General features: G+C 30.6%; 1 protein-coding gene across 1 annotated transcript in view; it reads left to right on the top strand.

Moving 5' to 3' along the window:
* Syn1 (Syntrophin-like 1) overlaps positions 1 to 13,829 on the top strand; it is a 279,016-nt gene that overhangs the window by 12,886 nt on the left and 252,301 nt on the right. The window contains exon 2 of the mRNA XM_087415086.1: positions 357 to 957. Within this exon, the coding sequence (XP_087271212.1) occupies positions 357 to 957 (601 nt within the window). The remainder of the gene's footprint in view (positions 1 to 356; positions 958 to 13,829) is intronic.

The following is a 13,829-nucleotide window of genomic DNA, read 5'->3' as shown; positions in this document are numbered from 1 at the left end:
CTCGAGCTTTTCATTGAAAATCGAACGAGGCATAAGATAAAGTTATTAAGATTTTTTAAATCTCTTCTTTCCCATAAAACTGTGCCTCTTGTTTATACTTTTGTACGAATAGCAGATATGTATGTATATTCGCATAAAAATATTCATTTCCAATTTTATTTTTATTTTCATTGTTTATATTTCACGATCGAAAGATTTTCTGAATATTTATGAGGAAATGTTTTTCTTATTTTTTAATCTCTCTTTCTCTTGCTCAATAAACAATCATGAAGTTTAATGCGCATATTAAATATTTAAAGTGAATAAATTAAAAAGAAAAAAAAAGTTATACGTTTGCAATTATTGGTATGTTGCAGCGTACAGCTTGCGAAGAAATCGAAATGGTAGAGTTGTGTGGTAGCGGCCAAGCTTCTTCGGCCATGGGAGTAATGGGCATCAGTTCGATGGTGACCGCGGCGACATCGTCATCCTCTTCGTCGACTACCACGACTACAGGTGCCTCATCCTCAGCGTCAGGACGTGCGGGCATTCTCGAAACTCAAGTGCGCGGTCAGTGGTATCGCGTATTCGTTTCTTTGGAAGACGATTATCTCAGTATTTCGCTCGATGAGAGTTGTGAGACCGGTAACAACGCCCTGAACAACGGCAACATCAACAATAACAATGTAGACAGTTTGAACGATCCGGATGTGCCCGATTCGGTGGCCAATCAGAAGCGCATTGTCCGTGTGGTCAAAAGTGACAACAATGGCTTAGGAATTTCGATAAAGGGCGGCAAGGAGAACAAAATGCCAATCCTCATCTCGAAGATCTTTAAAGGCATGGCAGCGGACGCTACTGAGCAACTTTACGTCGGCGATGCCATTTTGGCGGTAAATGGCGAAGATCTACGAGAAGCCACACACGATGAAGCGGTAAAGGCGTTGAAGAGAGCCGGCAAGATCGTCGAACTGGAAGGTAGGCGGCTGTTATTTGTTTATCTTAATATCTATATTTTAATCAAAGTAGAATGTACGTAATCGGCCGTCGAAATTTTTGGAAAGTATCGTGATCACTTCAGAATATGGCATCATCACTTACATTACACGGACAACGTGTAGTTTGCGTCATATTATACGGCAACTATATTATACGGGAAACATGCGATATACCAATTTCACTCGTGACGCATTGTTCCTCGGTAACTTTGTGCACAAGTTTCATGGATCCGTTCCCCGGAAGATAGATATACTGAGCGATACAAAACATTCTTGACATATGCAGCATTAAATTCCACGTCTTTATTCGCACTCTATTTGTGCCGTTTGTCATCCGTCGAGTACTTAGGAAAGGGTTAGAGAAAAACAACGAAAGAAAGAATGCATTTGTAGCACAAGCGCTTATACCTAGGGCTTTTAGTTAGATTGGTGCGTTGGATGTATCTATATGCAGCCGTCTAAAAGAAAAAAAGTCAACTTTTTTATATACATGGCGTATTACTATCCTGCAGTGTTCTTTAGAAATAGAGAAACTAAAGATATATCGAGAGAGAGAGAGAGGAGGGAGGGAGAGAGAAAGAGAGATGTTACAAAATCGAAAATATACAAGGTATCCCGAAAACTTAACTCCATAAAGGCGATTTTGTCTGCGATTAGTCTTCGTCACGGTTATGTTACGTTCGTGACATTTTTTTCCTATAGCGCATTCATTATGCGCGACTACAAAGTTCACAAGCATCGCGAGTGTTGAAAGTCGAAACTTAACTTGAATGCAAAATCGGTCCACCTTTATTTAAATATGAAAGTGGAATTCTTAGTCGTTCTTCTTGTTAAATTTAAATACTATCAATTTAAGAAAATAGTTGCCAATATAGGTATGTATATATAAGAAAATGCGGTACTAAAAAGTTGATAAAAAATTCTGAAAAAATTCTTAGAATTCTATGAAAAGAAAATAAACAATTTTTTTCTGTTGCAGTTCTTCTGTAAAGTTGATAATATTTGAGAAAAAAATTATTCAAGACCAATATTCGGCAATTTTTAGTAATTGATATTTTGTTGCAAAAGTTACAAAATGGTAGAGAATTTGTCGGTTTAATCCGCTCTATCTACGCAAGAGCGCTTGACGAAAAATTTCGGGACACTGCATATATTTTTCAAAGGTTTTTTTTAGTGAAAAAATATTTTTGATTAGTTGTTACATTGAAATAAAATTCAGTCATTAGAAAAATCGCGAAAATAATTCGAAGTCGTTTTCTTTTCCTTTTGCATGTTTGCATATTTTTGGAATTAAATAATTATGTATGTATAATAATTTCTCTGAGCAATTCTGATACTTAATTCTTTTTTCTCTTATTATCAAAACACAATCGTTTCCATGTCTTTCATCAATTCATTTTTTCATCTTCGCATTCTGCATCAATCACGTGGAAAATAAATCAGATTTGAATATGTAAAACTCGTGAAGACACTCATCATTAAAGTAATTATATAGAATGCTCAAACTGATTGCTAGGATATTAAAAAACTTTTCCCAGCATTACTCATGCTTGAGATTACTACTCGTAATTATTTTGGTCAAACTTAAAAAATAATTCTCAAATTTGTAGCTTGCTAAATTTTTATATACTTGAGCAATATCGTGTAGATACGAGCATTATTTTGCATTTTTATTTCTTTCGAACTCTTTCGTCGCATACTTTATTACTTTACCACACTTGTTTGCGACGACTGCGACTGTCGTTTGTTTCTAACTGGGCTTGAGAATGCATTTTTTGCACTTTACATTTAATATTTCTTTCCTAATACGATGTTCTCCCGAGTCCTTTCATACGGAAGGCTATCATATTTTACCATATGATTGTATGCGTACTGCTGTATCGTTATTTTCTTGCGTCTCAAAAGCTAGAAAATGCCGCGACGGTTGTTACTGGGTTATTCCAATTCGAAACTCTCGTTTCTTCCGCTTGCTTCGCGCATTCTACTTACAGAAGGGCGCGACAAGAGAAATTCCATCTTGACGAATGGAGATTGCCGATGCCGCATACGTCTCGAAAGAACCACTTACAAGATGCAGCAAATAATGAAGCGCTTTCAATTCGGCTGAATCTTGAGTCTCTTCTATGAAGAGGCACTTTTCGCTTCATACACTTTATTTTAATGAATGTATTTATGATAGAAATTTAATAATATCTATCATTATTTAGTTGACTGTCAAAAATATGTACGAGGATCGTTTGAAAAGTTTTGAACTTCAATATGAAAATGGCGTTACTCGTCAAAATTGTTCTGGTATTGGCGAGGGTAATTGTACATGTTTTGTAAAATACCTGTGAAAATTGTAGCCATTTGGGATGCTCAGTTGTTGTTTGAGAATCATTTGTGCCATTTGTGTCGATGTCAGTGTTTTTGTAAAAATGAAAAAATCGGATAAAATGGAATATCGACGATCGCCAAAAATTTACGAATTGCGATTTGAATTAATTAACTATCGTTAACCGTATTCATCAGATCTGATTCCCAACGACTTTTTCCTGTTTCCTAGGCTCAAAGTTAGGCTCGGAGGACAGAGATTTTCATCAAACGAAAACACTGACATCGACTGGCACAAATGACTCTCAAACAACAACTGAGCATTCAAAATGGCTACAATTTTCACAGATATTTTGCAAAATATGTACGATTATAGTACAAGAATGGTTTGGTCGAGAAATATTATCTTTATGTTGAGGCTCAAAACTTTTCAAATGATTCTCGTACATGTATTAGAAAGATGTACCTATTTATTTTCTCTTAGTACACATTGATTATTTACTTGTAGTATGCATCATTAACTAGTATTTCTTTTTGTATTTTTTCACTGTTTTAATAAAAATTTACTTTTTCTTATTTTTTTATAGATGACACATGACATTTTTAAAGAATAAACAACCAACTGTTATGTAATTTGTTATTTTGTGTATGTGTGTGTGTGTGTGTGTGTGTGTGGGGGGGGGGGTAAGTATGTGTAGGTACGCACTATAATTTGTAACAACATCATGAATGTTTTATTTGTTTATTGATTGGTGCAGTGATCTTATTCAGAATTAGAAAATGAGAAAGAAGATTTCTATATGTAAACTTGAGTCACAAATTAAATTGTTATTCAAATCTTATTAAAATAAAAGGCTTTTATAATTAATAAAAAATTTGTATTAATAATATTTGTACGTAATATGTAAATAACAATGAATATAATGTGAAAATGGTCTCATTTGGTTGAGTATATGTTCATTTATGGAGTTATGACAATCAAAAAAGGAAATTAGATCATGTGCAGATTACGAGAAATTCACAGTTAGGCGCGAAAATTGTGATGACGCTTTTACGATACGATCCTCGCAAAGCACAATGCTCAACTTCGCGTGACTTTTCTGCAATGGTTATCTATTCATTGCTCGATAATCTCCGTGTTGGATCTAGAGGAAATTCTGTCTGTGAAATATCGCATGTCCTTGATTAGGGTTCATCGCGAACGAAGCGCGCGTGTACATGTTATACATTTGCGTAATAGTCGTGTGCATACGAGAGAATTACGCGTGGCATGTTACATAAGATAAAATAATGCATTTGTATTTTATGCATAAAACTACTATACAGACATTTTTTTTTCTAATGTGCATTTTAATGTATTAACAAATAACATGTCATGATTGAAAATGCGAGAATTGTTAACGAGGTAACGTTTCCGATATACGTATACAATTTTTTATAAAATCTTTTTATAAAACATGTTTATTAAAAAAGTTCCAACGTGAAAAATTTAATACAGTTTTTAAGAAACAATTCAGGTCAATCCGAATACAAATTATCTAATAAGTGATTATAAGCAGTTTGTTAAGTAAAATACCTTATAAAATATAAGAAACTAAGAATATAAAATATATTCTAATATTCATATCTATTATCATATAAAAATATATTTTAAATAATAATATTATGTACAATTTTACGAACTACTAATACAGCCTTCTAATATAAAAATAGTAGCTATAGCATTTATTCTATTTATTTTATGATTCTCTCGAAACCATTCACCTTATGACTTTCTGCTACAAGCTACACCTACATGCGACATTTCATATTATGGCGCATGGCGAAAAGATATATCAGCTACTAAAATAAGATGATTTTCCATTCTATATGGCATCTCAAAATTGCATATCCACATCTTAACTTTTATTTAATTCTTTAATGTATGTATGTATATAAAAAAGAAAAAAGAGATAAGTCTGTACATTGATTAAACATTTTATGACGAATGTTAATTACTTTCTCACGAAAATAAAATTTTTTATTAATTTATTGTTGGAAAAAACTTCATTTCTTCATTATAATTGATATAATTTTATTACTTTCATATCAATACTCTGATATTAAAAATATTGATATTTAAGAAATATGTATTATGTCGGATATGAAAAATAAAAATAAAAATTTCAGGCACAATGTATTAACAGGTTTCTATTTTTATACGATAGTGATAGAGAAAGATGATTATATATCTTCTCTTTTTTATTTTAAGTAGTAAAGTTTCATTCAAAAACTTTTTCGTCGGTATGGTGGGTAATTATTTTCTTTAACTGTCCTCGCTATAGAATCACATAACGACTGTTAAATCGTTCAGTGAAGAGAATATATATACGAACTAGAACTATATAAGGATTTGAGATTTTCGATTAATTTTGGAAGTATGTTAGGTATCGATATTTTAATAACATATTTAGCAATGAGTACAACTACAAATATGTATATATGAAAAATGTGTAACAGTAATTTGTAAAAAACTGGCTAAAGATTCTAATACATAGTCGCGTTATTGATGTTGATTAATAAAATTCAAATTGCTTGTTGTTAAGAACTAATTAGCAATGGAGAACGCATTAGAGAACGTTCGCATTAGAGAACGTTCGTTTTGTAGTCTGTGTTAATAATTAGCTCACCTCTTCGTCATTAATTGCACAACAAACAAATGGCAATCTCGCGTAACAATGGGTCGGAGTCGATTGTAGTTGTCGGAAAAATGATTATGGACTGATTATGTAATACGTAATGACAGTATATTCGCAATTGTTTAAAACTTTGATAAAAGGTTTGTAGGAATACATGTGTACGTGAATTATCGGCAAAACTCAATACTTCATGATCAATATTTCATGATTTATAAAAGAATTTATAAGATTTCAGTTTTTGTAATTTTCATACCAGAATCTGTATAATAAAAATGACGGTTTATATCAATGCAAAAGCAAATATTTGTGAGTGAATTTTTTGTGATAGCTTTTTTAAAATAAAATTTTTACATTTTTTCGACTTCTACAATAGACAAGACTTCCCCCTCAAGAATCCTTAAAGAACGATTAAATTAAACAATAAAATTATACTGATTATGAGAGTTATGTTAAGTACGAGAAAGATTAGTAAAATTGCGTTAAGAAGAGATCTACTTAAATGGATGAATGAATGAATGTATGGATGAAGATTATGAGATACATAGTTGTATTCTTGAGAGTGGATATTTTTAACTGCAGGATAGCAATGCTGCAATTTTTAACTTAGCAATTTTAACGCGTCGAATTCCAAAGATGTAAGATCGCGTTCATGCGATCCGCCTAGTCTGTATCTTATCGCTACTGACTTACCGCATTGAAGGAGAGCTCGAAGCAGCCGCGATACGACGCGACGACTTTCGTCCAAGTCGGGTCAAAGGCATCCTTTGGAGGATCCTTTCCCGGCATCTCGCGACTGTCGACGAGAAAATTACAGGCGAGATACACTCGCGCGACGGAAACCGTAGCGAGAGGAAGGAAGGAAGGAGGAAGGAAGAGACGAAAGGGAACGAGCGAGCGAAGCGCGCGCGCGCGATGCCGTCGTTCCTCATGCGGATACGCCGTAAATCATGACGAAGTACCGTAAAGGACGAAATGAAAGGCATGCGAGACACTGTGGAGCGATATATAAGACTCGTGAGGACGAGAGCGTAGCTCGTGCCTTATATCCGAGTCAGTATAGCGTGTCAGTATAGTGAGTGTTGTACTCGAGCCGCTCTAAAAGTAAAGTGCAAGTTGGATCCGAAAGATTCTGTCTTTTGACATGTTTTCATATTTGTTACTTTTATATGACTCACGCTTCGGATTTTAACTTAATTTTTCGCGCCGTTACACATTTTACTTGAAATGTATACACTTGACTTTTTATGTATTGTATAATAAAAATAAATTATTATATTCGAGTTGCCTATATACGGATGGATTTAAAAACATTCATATAAATAATGACAAAATGTAGTAAAATAAAGTATTTTTAATAGCAGAATGATTGGAAAACAGTTACACTGAAATAAATGTACTAAATTTTAATAAATATTTGTTTGAATAGTACCTATTAACTAAATAATATATTTACTAAATGTGACATATATTTATTTGATAGAAGAACTATTAATTTAATTTCATTTAATTATAATTTTTTATTGTATAAATATTCATTTACTAAAGTAGAACATTATTTAAGTTAGAGTATTATTGAAAAAAATATGTATTAATATTAGTAAAAGTTTTTCTCGGGACTATTGCGAAAATTACATTAGGTGGCTAGAATTAGATATAAAACTTATCGAACGTTTTTGTAGTCAAGCGAACGTGACGAGACAGTGATCAGTCTACAGGCGAAGCATGAACCATTGCTATCGTGCGTAATTACTGTTAGACGGCTGCAATTGTAATACATAACGGTCGATGTTCAACCAGAAGATATCGCGTTTTTGTAATTACCACTGCGGAATCGCATGTTCACTATTAAATGCAAAGTGACTTAGCGAGTGATGTCGGTGAACCTTGTATATGGTGATTGTTGCATTGAGAATTAATTTATACAATATAAGGGAATATTGAAACAACTTAAAATGATTTTGCAATAATATAAACGAGAAATATCTTTTTTTTTTTTCAAAACAAGGAATATTTTTTATGATATAAATTTTCTACGTATCTACTACTAATTTATGAATTAACAACTTTACGTAAAATATTGAATGATAAATGAATAATGGTAGGGATACATGGTGATGAATGAATAATGCCAGGGACACACATGTGTTTCTTAATAGGAAATTAAATTTTCATTGACTGATTAAAAGTTTCAGTTTTGCAAATTTGAAAACCTTTGCGAAGAAAATTTTCAGTTTGTTTTGCTTTATTATCATGTGACTTCAATTATTAGTTGTTTAATGTATATATATAAAAAGAAATTTACATAGAATTAAAAATATTTCAATGATGATGTCAGGAAAGAACATTACTGACTATTTTACAATCAGCTTTTTAAATAAAGGATTTAAAACTTAGTTATACAATTATAACTTATATAATTAAACAATCATCCGTCCACGACGAAATTTTGTATGCGAAATTGTGTTAACTTTGTTCATATAATTTTTTAAATTTATGTAAAAGTTATTTAGAATATAGAAAATAAATGTAAATTTATACTCTATTAATTTTACTGCGACATTGATTATAAACTTACAATTATCGGTGTTTCTTCAATGTGTTAAATGTTATGTTGCTCTCAGCTATCTTACAATTAGATGTAAATAGTTGTAAGAATTTCAAATTATGTAATAACATATAACCTTTTGGTTTCGTGCAGTAATTATTAGTTCGAGAGTCATTTACTAACGTAGTGCGAGTCTGAGCACGAGTCTACGTCACGATACATGATATATCATCGGAGATTCTCTATCTTCGCAATATAATGCAGTGGACTGCGTCACTTGCAGCCCCTTGCAGCCCTTTACAATCCCTTTCGATCACGCTCTTCCGCGAATAGGATTATCATAAAATTTTCAAATTCATTCGACTTGTATATTAATGCATATATGTATAGACTTGTATAGCTTCGATTAAATCTCTTCATAATTTGTGTTAAAAAGAAGTAGGTAAAATACAAAAGAAAATTTATCTCTCCTCGATAAGTTGTATTCGACATCATTTTTCAAATTTAAAATTGATTATAATTATTCTTATTTTAATCCTAACTGAGATGATGTCCGTATTAAGTTCCTTCCTTAAAGTTTTTTCAGATACTTATTAGCGTCATTATTAAATTGACGATTAATCTAATTTGAGATATTAATATTTCAATCTGGTACAAAAGAAGGGCAAAGAGCCAGTAAAAAAGAGTTTACTGGCTCTTTGCCCTTCTTTTGTACCACATTGTTTTATACGTTATTACTATTTATTAATTAATATTTTAGTTTCTGCATTTTATGATTTAATTTCTTATTTTATTTTGTGTTTTAAATCTGATAAACCGAATCGTCGCGCAATTTGTAAAATTGAAAAATGTGTTTGCAAAATTTTGCATATAAATATTATTAAGTACCAAAATGCATAATATTTTGTGTGATCAAAAGTAGAATTATTTCTCTTAATTCTTTTTATTCTCAGCGGTCTAATTTCTACTATTACATAGATATCTATTATATAGACGTTTGCCTATTCTGTTAAGACTAGACTGAGTTTTTAACCTGTCCGAATAAGATAAACTTAAAGTTTAGAAAAAAGTTAGAAGATAGTGAAAGAGAAGGGAGAATTTCTGTTTATTCTTTCTTGAATTGTTATTGCGAGATCATGTCTAAACTTTATAGTACAATTTAACTTGAACAAAATCGAACGTGCGATTTATTTTTCGTCGATGCCTGATTTTTAATCAATATATTTTTCGAACTAAGAAAAGATAACGATTGAAATCATTAGAGGACAATGTAATTAATCTATTTGACACCCGTAAGATCTGTGATTAATAAATGAGTGTACTAAAAACCGGTTTGAAAGAATAAAACTCACAGATTTATAGATCTATATACAATATTTGCGCACATACACTCACATATATATACATATAAAAAATATAATAACAAGAATTAAGTAACACTAAAAGAACTCCCGACAAAAGAGTATTGTAGTACTTATTTAAAAAGAGGGTTATGAAAATAATGCAGTAAAAAATGCGCAAAAATAAAAACGTATCGGTTTAATTAATAAATCAATTCAACATTTTCATTGTATTGAACGTCAGATTAAATTGAATTATTTTTTTTATTATTTATTGTCTGCGTTGCTGAGAATGGTTTGAAGTGTTTGTTTATATATAGTTGAATTTATTAATTAAATCGATATTATGTAACGATATTTTAATTTTTGCGCACTTTTTACCGCGCTTACTCTTATAGTCCTTTTTTTAAGTACTTTTCATATGTTAATAAAAAGATACATTACTTTAAATACAAAGCGCCACTACTCTGAATGTTAAGATGTTGAACTATTATATTCATTTAAATGAATTAATTTCAGGAATTATTTCGGTCTTATTTCCAATCTTATTGTTAATAAAAAAAAAAAAGAATTATACACATCAACATTTAAAATGCTTTTAAAATTAAAAACCTTGCGCTTTTTTTGTTTAACCAAAAGATACATTAAAGTAGACGCAACGTATAGCATGTATTATTATTACTGTTGAATTATAAATTTGTAATGTGTTATTATAGATATTTATTTAAGTGATGTGTCGTGAATTTATATTAACCGCAATATCACATTTGAAATAGAGTTAAGAATGCATGGATTTGTTAACTTGATTCACTGACTATTCCATTTTAATTCAATCTTGGTACGCTATTGGTCTTATTTTTTGGCAATCGGTCGTATACACAAATCTGATCGATTTTTTTGCAAAGAAAAAAATAAAATCACACAGAAAAAACAGGGGGAGGAAAAAGTTGAAAAAACTCAATGTAAAGAACAAATATTCAATTTTGATGCTATTTACTTGTAATTTACCAGCTTTTTCAATTACGAATACTAAATAAATTTTTGTGTTTGTGAATCATTTTTGTCCACGTCAAATATTCCTAGAGAAGTTTAATGAGATAAATCGAATTCGTTATTTTAACATTAATTATAATTTTAACATTTACAAGATAGAAAATTCAGATTTACAAGAAATACAGTTTTCTGTACAAAATTTTTAAATTATGTTATTAAAATGTTCTATAAATGAAAGAAAATTATTAATAGAAATTGTAATATATGGTGTGATTCCAATATTTAAAATAAATATTAGAATCATTAAGATTCTAAATTCTTATTTTAGAAAGTGAGTAATATTTGATATTATTGAATAGTTAAGAAAAGACAAAAATAATAAAAAGTTAAATTTTACAAGCAATGTTTGGAAAAATCATATACAAATATTTTCTAATATTTAAGATTTTAACTTCACTATTTTTTGTATACAAATATGCAAATAAGAAAATTAAAAATGTTAAAATGAATATAAATAAGTATTATTTAACATTAAATATTAGCAATAATAAATTAATATAAACTTTTAATTAATATCTGCTAAATAATATTCATTAATATTTAATGTTTCTTAAATATTAAAGGAATATTAAAGTTTATATAATTAACAGAATTCTGATATTTTTAAGACTCTCCGTATTGCTCTCCATATTCAGCTATTCTGGATTTCAATTAATTTAAGAGAGAGAGAGAGAGAGAGAGAGAGAGGGGAGGGGAGGGACGTAAAAAAGAAAAAAACGTGATTTAAAAACTTATACATTTGAGCTAAGGAAGCAAAGGGAGGTAAGAGGATTGAAAAAAGTGAAAAATGATGAGCATAAATGTTTGAAGGAATGGATTAGAAATCAAATAAAGTCACTGTTAAAATAACGGCTAAAATAGCGCTTATAAGATGCAAGTATTAATTAGCGTACGCAATTTATTGAGAAAGGGATGGAAAGAAGAGGAAGAAGAAAAAGAAGGATATTATATTGAATTATTGTGATTCAACATTTCATAACAATCGCACTAATTATTTATGTAGATAATTATTAATCGCTATTAATAAATTTACTACTAAACTTGTTTACTAAATTTATTACTAAATTTGTTTAATTTGTGTACAAAAAGAAAAATCAAAACAAAAACTATAAATCTTGTAAAATGATTTGGTGTTTTAATTTAATTGATAACAATTTTTTGAGAAAATTCGCATTGCAAAAAAGAATGCAATTGTGTCACATATATTTACATTCGTACTTTTGCATCGTTGAATATATGTAAAGCTAACAATTGTGATGTTCTTAGCAAAGTTTGCATTATATGAGTGAATTATATGTTAAATATATAATTTATTCTATATATAATTTTACTGTTCTACTATTATATAATATTAGACATCTTTTAAAAAAACGATTTTTATATGCAATTGCACATTAAATTATCATTGCTTAAAAACTCCTTTATAAGAATTCAATATGTACCTGTGTTGCATTAGTATATTAATTTTTTTTATCATTCGTGTTTTATTGAGCGAAAAAATATAACGTTGTCGATTAAAGATCGCTTCTTGATCTTAAAAATACAATCAATATTTAATAATAGATATAGTACTCTCGAGGCTTCCACAGGTGCTTTCTATATAAAGATTATGCATTTCGGTTTCCTCCGTGTCCAGATCCATTCTTGGAATGCCAACGTTTCGTGAACCTTGCCACTTAACCGCGAAACGCATAATCTTTATATAGATATAATACATTAATTTTCCACTTATACAAAAAAAAATTAACAAATAACACTTCTTGTCAACAGCTATGTTGTCTATTTTCATATTTTTCTCAATAAAAATGTGCAAATGCTTTATGAATTTGATATAATCAAATTTGATAAAACCAATCATAAAATCATATTTTTCGTAATAGGTGTAATATCAATATTTATTTTTATGTTTATTCTTAACTATATCTTCCATATCACGTATCTTTTTTGTATTGTTCTCGTGTAACAAAAAACACGTGCAATTATTCGCATTGCTGCTTTGAATCCTTATCTATAGATGAAAATAAAACGCAATGCACATCGCTATATAGGAAACAAAGACGTGTTTCCCGTATTTCACAGATGATATGAAAGTACAATGGCGATAAAAGGGCTAGGCAAAATATAGAAGAAAAAGAGAGAAAGAAGCTGAAAGAGAGAGAGAGAGAGAGAGAGAGAGAGAGAGAGAGAGAGAGAGAGAGAGAGTGTGTATGGACCAAACAGTTATCCTCCATGGGGGTGCAGACCGCATTTAAAGTCTTTTATTTCGAACGCGACAACCGCGGTTGGAAAACAAAAAGCATGGGATGGCAGATCAAAGAGTCGAGAGAAAACTCCACTCGGTGTGTGTCGAGAGAATCTCTTTATCTCTTTCCCTATTCTCTTTCTCTCTCTCTCTCTCTCTCTTTCTCTCTCCCTCTCTTCCCTTCTCAATTTCTCTCTTTCTCTTGATTAAAATACGTTCATCTCAGTTGCTTTTTAATCGTTTCTTTATTTTTAACATTTGCGCGTTAAAATTTTCTTACATTCTCAAAATCTCTAAATTGTTTGGCTTTCAACACTTCCCTCTGCAACAGCGTTTATGTTCTCAGAGTGCTTTTTCTTTATATTTCTGTTACGATTTTTTAACTTGATAAATTAAATAAAAAAAAATAATATATCTATCACACACAACATTATCAATAATACAAGTTATAATATATTCGTTTGTAACTAAGAAAGTAGATTTCCATTGTAACGCCGGCATTTAACTTATGTACAAGGTTCTAAAAACAGAGCAAGTATGAATTCTTCATAGCGACCTACCTGTCATTCTTCTTTCGAGTCCATGCGTGGAATCTCGAGGCATGGAAGCGCCACTTATGTCCCGTTGAATGATGCATCGGTCAATCAATCGGCCGCGGCTGTGCTGCTTACGTGCATCTCT

Source organism: Acromyrmex echinatior, chromosome 17 (genome assembly GCF_024713525.1).
Source record: "Acromyrmex echinatior isolate Ae372 chromosome 17, ASM2471352v2, whole genome shotgun sequence".
NCBI classification, from domain to species: domain Eukaryota; kingdom Metazoa; phylum Arthropoda; class Insecta; order Hymenoptera; family Formicidae; genus Acromyrmex; species Acromyrmex echinatior.
This window is presented reverse-complemented; position numbering and strand designations above follow the sequence as displayed.